Genomic DNA, 14,432 nt, shown 5'->3' with positions numbered 1-14,432 from the left:
GTCACAAGCAGTATGGTTTTTTGCAGCACCCCCGATAGCCACAAAGGGTCTGGATCCCCATTGTGGGAAACCAGGTTTCCTGAAGGGCAAAGAAAAAGCAGGTGTAACGCCTAAGATTTGTCGTAACCCAGGCAGGTGGGAGAAAAAACCGACCCAGTTCCACTGTATGATGATGCTATCTGGAATTGGGGGAGGCTCATAGCGACCAAGGAGGTTGAGTATTTGTATCCATTGACATTGTGGATGAGGCGTTGGTGAGATCCAGGTCCTCAGGGGAAGCTCAAACCTCCAATTCGTCCTCAGATGCAGAACCAGTAGGGAGTGGTCATGTTGAGGCCTCTGGAGGGCCATGTATCTTGGCAGACTTCTTTGTTTGCTTGCGCTCTCGCATTTCTTTAGGGGCTTGCTGCTAAGACTTCTCTGAAGTAGCTTCAGGCACGGAGGAAGACTGTGAAGTTCTGTGTCTCGCAGTTTGTAGCTCCTTCAGCCACTGGCGAGTGTCCACTGTGGTGTTGAGGAGAGAGACCCAAGGGACCCCTTCTGTGAGAGAGGAGCCTGAGGAGCTGTGCCCTTTCCAGCCACGGCTTGGTATTGGTACGAAAAAATTGAAAGAAAAATCGTTTTTTGGGTTTTGTAAAGAACCGGCCATGCCTTCATAATCCACTGCCTCCATTACAATCCAACGTAGTCGACGTTAGAGGCAAAAGAGCCAGAAGATTTGCTCCACATGCTTAAGCTTGTGGAAGTGTATAATATTCATACTTTGACACTGTACGGCAAGATATTCACGTTAAGATGATCCTTCTGTTCGGTATAGAGATGGTCTCTAGCTCAAGGGCTATCAAAAACACCTGACCTTACCTTTGTATCACGAATAGAATAGGAGATATGAGACGCGGAATAATCCAGGTTTTAAACGCGGGGTTTTGAAAAATATTAGGCAGCATATGCTGTCGTGCACGTACCGATATAAATTTTATTTGCAAATGAAAATTGGTCGAAATGTGTAAACATTCAACGGATTGAGTGGCAGCATAAACATGTGAAAGAACGAGAAGTAAGTGCAAAATTAAAGTGCTACTCTTAGCTCAATACGTAAACCAACAGCCTTATACAAAAGTCATGTGACTATTTTTGTTTGATGTTGGCAACATGTGCAATGTGCTTGCTCACTTCATAGATATTCCTACTCTGGAATTTGAGAGAAGAGGAATTTGTGGTACAACTTGACTAGAAGATGGGATCGGTTGGTAGGACACGTTCTGAGGCATAAAGGGATCACCAATTTAGTAATGGAGGGAAGCGCGGAGGGTAAAAACCACAGAGGGAGACCAAGAGATGAATACAGCAAGCAGATTCAAAAGGATATAGGTTGCAGTAGTTATTCGAAGATGAAGAGGCTTGCACAGGATGGAATAGCATGGAGAGCTGCATCAAACAAGTCTCCAGATGAAGACCACAACAACAACAGATATTACAACTTCATGATACTTTTTCTATACCCTTAGAGGAACTTAATGCGGTCAGAGGTAGAAACGTAGAGTCGGCTTATCTGTGCAGTGAACGTTTCAATGTAGAGATCAGCGTTTTCGTTGGCAAAATATAATGCCTTTAAATCATGTGACTTTGTGCCGCTTACTGGTACAAGATCAGTAGTTAAAAGTTGGACAGAAGTTGAGCAATCGGAACACAATACACCTTTTTGGCTAGGTGCAGTTATGCAAGGATCAACAGTGTGAAATACAGCAAGTCTGTGAACAAACCCCTTGTCCGTCGAACTTCTCCTTTTTCTTTTACTAGTTCTACACTTCAGGTTTTGTGCAGTCATGCCCGTTCCGGTTTTACAAGTGTCTCCAGCGTGTCGTGGCTCGTCTGTTTTCTCTACTTCCTCTCGGCTTGTAATTCAACGCTGCCTCAGAGGTCTGGTGTATTCCATTCTTTGTGCCTTATCGATCCAGTTCTGTGCATTATGCAATATTTTGTTATGTGAACATTCTACATTTCAGGTTTTTCTAATGTCTTCATTTCGTATTCTATCCATTCACGCAAATTCCCTAACAGTTCTTAGAAAACGTCATTCCTGCCGATAATTTTACTCAATCGCGTTTGAGCCGGCGTCAAGGCTTCGCTGCCATAAAGTGATCTTCGTAAAGCCATTACTACATAAAATTTTCTTGTAGTTTCTTCCCGAACTCTGTGCATAAAAGTTCTTTGAATGGTCCCACATACAATTTGAAATTGGCAAACTGTTTGCTCAATATCTTTGTCATTATAAAATATTGTCACTCTGAAGGTATTTAAAATCCGGTATTTCTTCTACAATGTTTTGTAGTACGGTCTTTGATCTGACTGAATGGTTTCCTCTGAAAGCCATAATTTTCGTCTTATTGACTGAGAGTTTCAAATTATTGGACTGACATTTATTACTGGTTAAAAGAGACTTTGATGTCTGTAACTGTGAAATGTTTAATTACATTATTATTTGATAGTCTGCAAACGAAGAGTGTTTGAATAGAAACTGTTGGATAATTTACCAGGACACGATGAAAAGTGAAGACGTCGGATTTTAAAGTCTTCACATGAAAATTTCGGACACATTACATTACAACACTCCTCTTGTAATTCCCATATCTACTTTCAATTACCATTACTTTGAGGTGTCGTCAATATTTGTATTAAAAATAGTGATTGACAACTTAAACATTTCCTGAGTCTTGTATTTGCATGAACCCTTTCACTTCTTTTAATTCCCTTGTCTAAGATAATGCTTCTATACAGGCTACTTATTACCGAAATTAGGTGTTGTGGCTATCCCTCGTTTCACAGTATCTGCTACAATTTAATTTGATTTAGCGTGTAAAATGCATTATCAAAATCTGTAACAGCGAGATGAATTCCCAATTTTTTTTCCTTTGTTCTATTATATGTCTTATGGTGAAGGAATTAACTATGCACGAACTCCCTTCCCTAAATCCATTTGGTTCTTCCCCTAGCAGAAAATCTGCGAAATTTTTAATCTATTATTTGTTGTTTTAGCACAGCTTTCATATCCTGTATTCATGAAACTAATACTTCTCCAAATCTCACAATTTCTGCAGTCCCCTATTTCGCATAGATCATTCACAGTTATTTACAAAGAGAGTGGTATTTGTTAGTTTTGGCTGCATTTATTGAGTAGATATGAAATTCACATGTAGCGTATTATATCACTGTATTTAATAATTTCCATATTCACCCCATCTAATTAAAAAACCTTCCAAGTTTGTATAGCTTCTCATATTGTATCTAATTCTTGTTATATTATGGGGTCTGCTTCTGGGCCTTTATTTCCAAGAGAGACATCTATTTCTGTTGCAGTCACTTTCTAATTGAGGCACTATTGTTTATACTGTTTGTCCACGGTTGTTTACATAGTACATTTATTTTTGCAGTATCTTTTCTGGTTCAAGTGCTTAATATCAGTAAAATCAGATGAGCTGCCCCTCTTGTACATCATGCACCATCTCACGTACAAATTGTTGTTTGCTTCCTAGTGAGTCTGTCTGGTTACTTTCTTGAAAACTGTTCTTTCCTGTTTATGTGCATCATGTAATAGATTTGTTTTATTTCCGAAGTATATCTTTTATTCCTTCCGTGTACCCTCTCTTGCTTCATTTAATTCTGCGCACCACATTTTCAAAACCTTTTTCTTCTTATCTTTCTTTTCTTTCCCTCGGTCTGCAGTTTTATAGATTACCCTTATTTTTGCTATATAAACTAGTCAGAGTCAAACACTCAACACAGTATAAGATCACAATGTAGGTAGTCCGTAAGAGGGTCGTCAGCACGTATCTTGTGAGCAAGTAAACTGAATACGCCACTGGCTTGTTGCTGTGTGGGCAGTTTTCTCCCGCTATGGAGATCACGAGATCAGTCAGGTGATGTGGAGTAGAGGATGTCGGCTTGTCAGCGACCTGTTGCGTTGTCTACTGCGCTTATGTGACACCACGGCCTGTCTGAACGAGTAAATACGCTGGCCGGCAAGAAAGCGAAGCTCCCTGAAGTGGAAGAGGACACTATTCGAAACTTCTCGGGTTGTGAGAGCACATGATCTTATTTCTGTGACTACAAAATTGAGTCAAATTTACGAAGAACTCAGCAGTCCGAACCCAGATATTAGAGTGATGTGGCAACCACTGTGACCTGGATGTATGCATCAATTCGATCGGATATGGTGTCATAAAGCCATTGTTTCCTCTTATGATGCTATCTGACCCTCAACTGTAGTAAATGGTCCATGATATCCTGGATAACGGCACTGGGATGGAGACGACGTCCGTGCAGGTCGCACACATATTCCATCTCGGACAGATATGGGGATCATGCTGGCCATGGGAGTACCTCAACATCAAACAGGCAGTTCATGGACATCCGTGTATTATCCTGTTAAAAATCGGCGCTGGAGAGGTAACTCAAGAGGATGCAGGATGTCCTTGACCTACCGCTCTCCCATCAGAGTTTGCTCAGTTAATACCAGCCGTAACCCGAAGTAAGACCCGATGGTATTTTATAATACGAACAGCATGTAAAAAATTTTCATTCAGTTGAAAAAGCAAACGCCAATCGCTGGGACAGAGTGGTGTACATAAGGTAACATGCAAGCAGTGTGAAAATGGGTATATCGGTCAATAAGACAGGGCTATGGCAGTTGGGCTATACGAACAGGGATTAAGGACGAAATATTATACCTTTCCTGGTCATCTTTTCACAGAATACCACTCACGTAACATTGAATGTGTAGCTTTTCATTTGTTAAGAAAACAAGAAAAATGACTTTACTGGAAATCAGCAAACACATGACAAAGAATGCCAGGTTACAATAAGATGATCAGGACCAGTTTCCTATCTCGCCTTTGTTAAATTAACTTTTCGTTACAGATAATAGATTCAGACTGTTAACTGATTTCCCCCCCCCCCCCCCCCCCCCCCGTTCCACAGTTAATGTAATTTTTTCAATGTGACAAAAAATGTAATTATTTCCTATGCTAAAACAGTATGTCATTTTTGTATCTTTCGAGGTATATAGTATGTGTGTAGGCCGCACATAATGTTCATCTGTTTTCGCGACGTTCAGATGTCACTTCAAGATGGTCTAAGAAGCCGGAAGCCAGTTCGTGGTCAAATGAATGTAATTTTTCAGAGCATTTAGAGGTTCTTCCTTCCTTCATTATTATCATGTTCAGCCAAGAACCGACGGAAAATTGATGTAATGTTAATCCAGCGGCATTCATCAGCAATGTACGCTTCCCGGTTAAACCACCACTCCGAGCAAAGCCGTTTGTGTTGTGATGTTCACTGCATCGTACGCATGAGATGGCAATTCAATAGTCTGGATTGTGTTAGTCACCGACCAGAGGTGTGGGATGACACAGAATTTTGCAGGGGAGCCCACTACTTGTCTCTAATGACTGGTGCAGATTTGAACATATTATGATAAGCTTGGTGCACAATACGGCGATACTACCTTTTGGTGGGAAAACGTGTACCGATCCACTGATACCTTGGCGACGAGACTGCCTGCTCTCGTGTCTCTGTGAAGCCAAACATCGGGCTACTGTACTTCCGAATCACCCACAAATATGAATATTGTGTGACTCCACCAGCCCACAAAATGGAGACCCATTGCGAAGCCCCTTTCAAACTCTGTCGGGTGCTGATAAAGCTGCCTCACACGTATTCGTGGCATTTCCGTGTCTTCACAGTGACGATATTCACGCCCTTGATCCAACTTATAAGGTTAGGTAACAACACTAAGACAGTCTGGTGGCAGTTCCACATGTCACATTGGACTGGAACTCTGATCTTTTATTTACCTGTCGGTGGTATGTACGTGTACGAGGTCAGTATGACATCTGGCGACGTCCTCTGAACGCTCCGTTTTTTTTTTGTTTTCTTTTTTTTTCCAGTCAGTGTAGTCTCAATCTCGGAGTCTGTCTACACCACCACTGTTACTCCTTTCACGTATTTTTGTTTGCATCCTTAGTAGGAACAACCAGTCATCTTTGCTGAAGGTAATAAATAAATGTGTAAGTATGCATATGTCTAACATTGAAGTTTCAGTAGTTGGTTCAAAATGAAAAAAAAAAAATCAGACATCCATAGGAGTGCAGTACGCCATGTTCATTCCATGGATATTGGTAATCTGTGGAAAAGAATCAAATATGGGAGATAAACAATTTAATGCAGGAGGAATGCCAATCATCGAATCCCAGCAAATACTATTAAACCTGTCCAGCATCATGTATACGTCTAGAATACAGCACATAATGTACTGTGAATGCAGAAGATAAATTGGAGGTACTTAAATGTGACGTTAATGAAGGCTGTGGAAAAGTGAAATACGGAAGGAGCAGATTATGGAGAAAAATGTACGATAACAAAAGTATACAGAATTTCTTTCCGGATGGACTGTCAATTTTCTTTTGCACCAGGTTCGGCGTTCTAGAATATTAAGCTGGACTTGTTGGCGAAAGTAGAGGGAAACCAACGAGCAAGTAGGTAAAAGCAAGTTAAGTTAAGTAGATGTGGAAACATTCGTACAACAAAAGGTGGACTTTGAATACTAATAACTGTAAAGGAAAAGCGGTCCACAGTGACTTGGAAGCTCTGGCTGATGTTCTACTTACAGAGCTTTTCTGTAGAAATTCCTCTTTACTTTCGTCTTTTAAGTTGCTTTTGTGAACCGGTTTCGCTATAGGAGAGATGCTTTATCTCTAGATACGGCTTCTCCTTCTCAAAACCCTTGCTAACGAGCAGTTACTCGAAATGAAACACTTGCAAGACAGCCAAGGAGCTACACAAATGTTGAAAAGCCACAAACGTCAAAGAAAAATGACGGTCAGAGAACAATCGTAATTGAGAAATAGCATCTAATACTTAAGGGCACAGAGTGGACGAAGTAAGAAAAAGAAGCGAATCAGACTTGTTAAAGGGCTCTGGAGTACCTATTAGAGTACTGCTGGCTAACTGTAACTCTCTGATTCCATATCTGAAAATACTAATTGTCATATTCAATGTGAATTATGAATAACATAAACAAAGAATTATCACAGTGGACTGATCGCTACCTTGACAATACGCATCAGTGACACCAGCAATTTTAAAAACGAAGTCTATAATTTATGTTCTCTTTTAATCCTGTCTTGTTATAAAATCTTTCCGCTTACCGCATTTAAAGCGTTTGAAGCACTTGTGTTACGAAAAGGGAAAGTAAAATTGTTACCACCCAGTATACAGCGTTGTATGGGATTTACAAAAATCTTTTCATATTGCATGTCAAAGCAAGAGACTTCAGTAAAATATCTGACTAAATGAGGAACATAAAAATTCTGCATTGCACCAAATGATTGTTATAAAAGCAATACGTTGAATTCACAATGTCATCTTGTATGGTCCCATGAGAGTCATTAGCAACCCAAGCTACCAACTGGGACCCTTGTGAAAAATTCACATGTCAGTTTTGTCCACGAAACTACATAGTCAGAGATGACTGATTAAATGTCATCTTGTATGGACCCATGAGAGTCATTAGCAACCCAAGCTACCAACTGGGACCCTTGTGAAAAATTCACATGTCAGTTTTGTCCACGAAACTACATAGTCAGAGATGACTGATTAAATCCTTAACTTATCGCTGTGAACTTAGCAGTGAATTTCATTATAGGTAACTACACTCCTGGAAATGGAAAAAAGAACACATTGACACCGGTGTGTCAGACCCACCATACTTGCTCCGGACACTGTGAGAGGGCTGTACAAGCAATGATCACACGCACGGCACAGCGGACACACCAGGAACCGCGGTGTTGGCCGTCGAATGGCGCTAGCTGCGCAGCATTTGTGCACCGCCGCCGTCAGTGTCAGCCAGTTTGCCGTGGCATACGGAGCTCCATCGCAGTCTTTAACACTGGTAGCATGCCGCGACAGCGTGGACGTGAACCATATGTGCAGTTGATGGACTTTGAGCGAGGGCGTATAGTGGGCATGCGGGAGGCCGGGTGGACGTACCGCCGAATTGCTCAACACGTGGGGCGTGAGGTCTCCACAGTACATCGATGTTGTCGCCAGTGGTCGGCGGAAGGTGCACGTGCCCGTCGACCTGGGACCGGACCGCAGCGACGCACGGATGCACGCCAAGACCGTAGGATCCTACGCAGTGCCGTAGGGGACCGCACCACCACTTCCCAGCAAATTAGGGACATTGTTGCTCCTGGGGTATCGGCGAGGACCATTCGCAACCGTCTCCATGAAGCTGGGCTACGGTCCCGCACACCGTTAGGCCGTCTTCCGCTCACGCCCCAACATCGTGCAGCCCGCCTCCAGTGGTGTCGCGACAGGCGTGAATGGAGGGACGAATGGAGACGTGTCGTCTTCAGCGATGAGAGTCGCTTCTGCCTTGGTGCCAATGATGGTCGTATGCGTGTTTGGCGCCGTACAGGTGAGCGCCACAATCAGGACTGCATACGACCGAGGCACACAGGGCCAACACCCGGCATCATGGTGTGGGGAGCGATCTCCTACACTGGCCGTACACCACTGGTGATCGTCGAGGGGACACTGAATAGTGCACGGTACATCCAAACCGTCATCGAACCCATCGTTCTACTATTCCTAGACCGGCAAGGGAACTTGCTGTTCCAACAGGACAATGCACGTCCGCATGTATCCCGTGCCACCCAACGTGCTCTAGAAGGTGTAAGTCAACTACCCTGGCCAGCGAGATCTCCGGATCTCTCCCCCATTGAGCATGTTTGGGACTGGATGAAGCGTCGTCTCACGCGGTCTGCACGTCCAGCACGAACGCTGGTCCAACTGAGGCGCCAGGTGGAAATGGCATGGCAAGCCGTTCCACAGGACTACATCCAGCATCTCTACGATCGTCAGCATGGGAGAATAGCAGCCTGCATTGCTGCGAAAGGTGGATATACACTATACTAGTGCCGACATTGTGCATGCTCTGTTGCCTGTGTCTATGTGCCTGTGGTTCTGTCAGTGTGATCATGTGATGTATCTGACCCCAGGAGTGTGTCAATAAAGTTTCCCCTTCCTGGGACAATGAATTCACGGTGTTCTTATTTCAATTTCCAGGAGTGTATGTAGTATTGCCTACTTCCATATCAGTGAATGTTATTCCCTCAAATGTAATAGTACTGGAATCCATTTTTGATAATTGCTTGGTTCTAACCGGTTATTTGTATGGAATTGGGGATGCTGAACGGTTAGTTTGTTCGTCGAAACGTGAAAAGATAGCACGAGATCAATGTGCGCACTTCGGTGAGCAGATGATGCCTGGGGTTGGAAATTATTAGCATAGTTGTCCATACATAACCAGTTATTGATGAAACGGCCCAGGGCCACGTTTTGTACATACATAGTACGGAAGTCCAAGCACTTTAATCTCTTCCACAAGTAGAAACAGTATTAAAGGACAATATTTTAAGTGAAATGTGAATCATACATAATTATCTGGAACCTAGTAAGGATTTCGTTATCTACCATACAAAAATATTTTACCGTCTACACATCGGTTTTCATTTAACTGACTCTGTCATTTCTCATTGTTTCAGAGTGGGAGATGTGTCAATGGAAGATAAGCCAACGTCCTTAGAATCACCACTAAGAAGGTAAATCGCCTTTATGAATCTTGTGTACTGTGTTTCCATTTCATTAAAGGCCAGCTTCCACAAGGAAAATATCAACAGGAAGACCTAATTACACTTTTTAAAATATTATACTGTTAAGAACATTCATGTGAACGTATGCATATGTAAAACATTATGCTTATATTATATATTTACTTATTTTGCATAAATTGTGCACAATTGGGCCTCATGTTTCTCCAAACTAAATTATCAGTCCGTTAATAGTTGAACAGAATCTTTGTCATGTCAAACAGGTTACCTAGTTAACTTTAAAATGCTGTTTAGTTAAAATGATAACGCTTCTTATCACAATACGGAATTAATGTAATTTTATTCGTCAATTTTTGCTTCAGAATTTTTTATATTACTGTGAATGATTTATGAACTACTATTTAATGCAGTTAAATTATGGTTATGCTTACAATGCGGAAGAAAAGCTAATTGCTTCTGATGTGCTATTTGTTGGAAACTTTATTCGGCCTAGTTTTAGCTTATTATCGAGCATATTAATATTAAATTATCGCATTCTAAAAACAGAATATTCTACATAATTTAGTAAGTTACCTGTAATCATGATCTTCAGCATCATGAAAAGCGGTACTGCAAAATTCCTTAATTCTCTTGCATTACTCCTTTAGGTCACACTAAGGCTATTAATTACGAGCTTACAATACCATACGCATCACGGAAAACATAATTATATGCACCTCATCTGAGAGAAGTTCTAACAAAGCAATGTAATTTAAACGTGACTCCAGCTTAGAGCGTCCACCGGCTACATGGACTTGTATCATTCTCTGATACAGTAACAACGACAGAGCCCCAGCTGTCTGATCTATGCGGCTGAAAAATTCTCTCTCGTTCATCAGAGAGTACATATAAGTCATATCATATTGTGCATGAAATAATGAATGAAAGTGCAATGAACAGAAAGACAGCTGTAATCGGTTATTTATTTATTGTAAACACTGTTTTCGCTGCTTTAAAACAGCATCTTCCAGTGAAATCAGTGTCACATTGGTGCGCGAAGAAGACCTGACCTTCGTATTCAAAGATCAGACCGCTGAAGAAGGGAAGTCTTCAAAATAAATAAAATGGGATATTGGAGAAAATAGTGCCATGGAACACCTGCGGTGATAGCAAGGGCACAGCACGGAAGGCGGTCAGGTGTGTACTAACACCAAAAGGCGACATACGGTGGGAGACGCTACAGAGCGCATGAAATTTAACTGCTGTAGCTGCCTGCATTATATATTTTTCTTAATCATTAGTCTTCTGACTGGTTTGATATGGCCCGCCACGAATTCCTCTCCAGAGCCTACCTCTTCTTATCACTTGGAACCTACGTCCTCAACTATTTGCTGGGTGGTATCCCAATTTCTGTCGTCCGCTACAGTTTTTACCCTCTACAGCTCCCTCTAGTACCATGAAAAATATTCCTTGATGTATTAACAGATGTCCTATCATCCTGTCCCTTCTTCTCGTCTACGGCCGCAGGTCCAAATCCTGCCTCGGGCATGGATGTGTGAGATGTCCTTAGGTCAGTTAGGTTTAAGTAGTTCTAAGTTCTAGGGGACTGATGACCTCAGCTGTTAAGTCCCATAGTGCTCAGAGCCATTTGAACCATTTTGAACTTCTTCTCGCCAGTGTTTTCTATACTTTACTTTCCTCGCCAGTTCTGTGCAAAACATCCTCATTCCTGTCTTCTCAGTCAACCCAGTTTACAACATGATTCTGTGGCATCGCATCTCAAATTCTTCGATTCTCTTTTCTTTCTGGTTTTCCTCCAACCCTATTTCACTACCCACATAACAAAGTCCTACATTCTACATGACTTGGTGCTGAACTTAATACTCTGTCAGAACATCTTACGTAATTTAGGTCTGTTATGTGGATGAATTTCACAAGTTTATCATGGAAATACATTGAGTCACTCTATGGCCATGTCGTATGGGATTTACGTAGTGTATTTGTGACTATTGTGTAATGTGACAAGAGTAGCTGGAGGAAATACATAGGTAGGCTACATCCAACTGGACATACCTCAACGACCACCAATGACTATTACAACAGTTGCGTACATACGAGTATACTGATAAACACACTCAAACCCATCAGCTTACTGTTCTGCAACAGAAGAGAATAGCACCCAGTATTTCAAATGTTATTTGCAACTGCTACAGACGGGTGTAAATGTTTGCATGGATGGTCTCAGAGCATCCAAGTCATGACTGCATCTTCAGCTGAACTAAAATGGCAGTCCCTAGAGGGAAGACGACGCTCTTTTTGCGAAAAACTATTGCGAAGACTTAGGGAATCGAAATTGGCGGCTGACTGCAGAACGATTCTACTTCCGACAAAGTACGTTTCACGTAACACTCTCTAATACAAGAGAAGAGAAGAGAATTAGGGCTCTTACGGAAACATCTTCCCCATGAACCATGGTTCTTGCCGTAGGTGGGGAGGCTTGCGTGCCTCAGCGATACAGACAGCCGTACCGTAGGTGCAACCACAACGGAGGGGTATCTGTAGAGAGGCTAGGCAAACGTGTGGTTCCCAAAGAGGGGCAGCAGCCTTTTCAGTAGTTGCAGGGGCAACAGTCTGGATGATTGACTGACCTGGCCTTGCAACATTAACCAAAACGGCCTTGCTGGGCTGGTATTGCGAACGGCTGAAAGCAAGGGGAAACTACGGCCGTAATTTTTCCCGAGGGCATGCAGCTTTACTGTATGGATAAATGATGATGGCGTCCTCTTGGGTAAAATATTCCGAAGGTAAAATAGTCCCCCATTCGGATATCCTGGCGGGGACTACTCAAGAAGACGTCGTTATCAGGAGAAAGTAAACTGGCATTCTAGGGATCGGAGCGTGGAATGTCAGATCCCTTAATCGGGCACGTAGGTTAGAAAATTTAAAAAGTGAAATGGGTAGGTTAAAGTTAGATATAGTGGGAATTAGTGAAGTTCGGTGGCAGGAGGAACAAGACTTTTGGTCAGGTGAATACAGGGTTATAAATACAAAATCAAATAGGGGTAATGCAGGAGTAGGTTTAATAATGATTAAAAAAATAGGAGTGCGGGTAAGCTACTACAAACAGCGCAGTGAACGCATTATTGTGGCCAAGATAGACACGAAGCCCACGCCTACTACAGTAAAACAAGTTTATATGCCAACTAGCTCTGCAGATGATGAAAACATTGAAGAAATGTATGATGAGATAAAAGAAATTATTCAGGTAGTGAAGGGAGACGAAAATTTAATAGCCGTGGGTGACTTGAATTCGATAGTAGGGAAAGGGGCTGAGAAATGAAGCCGCCTGGTAGAATTTTTAACACAGAGCATAACTTAATCACAGCTAACACTTGGTTCAAGAATCATGAAAGAAGGTTGTATACATGGAAGAATCCTGGAGATACTATAAGGTATCAGATAGATTATATAATTATAAGACAGAGATTTAGGAACCAGGTTTTAAATTGTAAGACATTTCTAGGGGCAGATGTGGACTCTGACCACAATCTATTGGTTATGAACTGTAGATTAAAACTGAAGAAACTGCAAAAAGGTGGGAATTTAAGGAGATAGGACCTGGATAAACTGAAAGAACCAGAGGTTGGTCAAAGTTTCAGGGAGAGCATCAGGGAACAATTGACAGGAATGGGGGAAAGAAGTACAATAGAAGAAGAATGGGTAGTTATGAGGGATGAAATAGTGAAGGCAGCAGAGGATCAAGTTGGTATAAAGACGAGGGCTAGTAGAACTCCTTGGGTAACAGAAGAAATATTGATCTTAATTGATGAAAGGAGAAAATATAAAAATGCAGTAAATGATGCAGGCAAAAAGGAGTACAGACGTCTCAAAAATGAGATCGACAGGAAGTGCAAAATGGCTAAGCAGAGATGGCTAGAGGACAAATGTAAGGATGTAGAGGCTTATCTCACTAGGGGTAAGATACGTAGATACTGCCTACAGGAAAATTCAAGAGACCTTTGGAGAAAAGAGAACCACTTGTATGAATATCAAGAGCTCAGATGGAAACCCAGTTCTAAGCAAAGAAGGGAAAGCAGAGAGGTGGAAGGAGTATATTGAGGGTCTATACAAGGGCGATGTACTTGATGACAATATTATGGAAATGGAAGAGGATGTAGATGAAGATGAAATGGGAGATACGATACTGCGTGAAGAGTTTCACGGAGCTCTGAATGACCTGAGTCGAAACAAGGCCCTGGGAGTAGACAACATTCCATTAGAACTACTGACAGCCTTGGGAGAGCCAGTCCTGACAAAACTCTACCATCTGGTGAGCAAGATGTATGAGACAGGCGAAATTCCCTCAAACTTCAAGAAGAATATAATAATTCCAAACCCAAAGAAAGCAGGTGTTGACAGATGTGAAAATTACCGAACTATCAGTTTAATAAGTCACAGCTGAAAAATACTAACGCGAATTCTTTACAGACGAATGAAAAAACTGGTAGAAGCCGACCTTGGGGAAGATCAGTTTGAATTCCATAGAAATGTTGGAACATATGAGGCAATACTGACCCTACAACTTATCTTAGAAGAAAGATTAAGGAAAGGCAAACCTACGTTTCTGGCATTTGTAGACTTAGAGAAAGCTTTTCACAATGTTGACTAGAATACTTTCTTTCAAATTCTGAAGGTGGCAGGGGTAAAATACAGGGAAGAAAAGGCTATTTACAATTTGTACAGAAACCAGATGGCAGTTATAAGAGTCGAGGGGCGTGAAAG

The 14,432-nt window shown here is 41.9% G+C and overlaps 1 protein-coding gene across 1 annotated transcript in view; it reads left to right on the top strand.

Moving 5' to 3' along the window:
* Nucleotides 1-14,432, top strand: part of LOC124606299 (beta-alanine transporter-like) — a 489,380-nt gene that overhangs the window by 462,830 nt on the left and 12,118 nt on the right. The window contains exon 10 of the mRNA XM_047138280.1: nt 9,606-9,662. Coding sequence (XP_046994236.1) covers nt 9,606-9,662 — 57 coding nt within the window. The remainder of the gene's footprint in view (nt 1-9,605; nt 9,663-14,432) is intronic.

This window comes from Schistocerca americana, chromosome 3 (genome assembly GCF_021461395.2).
Source record: "Schistocerca americana isolate TAMUIC-IGC-003095 chromosome 3, iqSchAmer2.1, whole genome shotgun sequence".
Classification (NCBI taxonomy): domain Eukaryota; kingdom Metazoa; phylum Arthropoda; class Insecta; order Orthoptera; family Acrididae; genus Schistocerca; species Schistocerca americana.
Note: the sequence above shows the minus strand (reverse complement) of the source record. Positions and strands in the feature narration are given on the sequence as shown.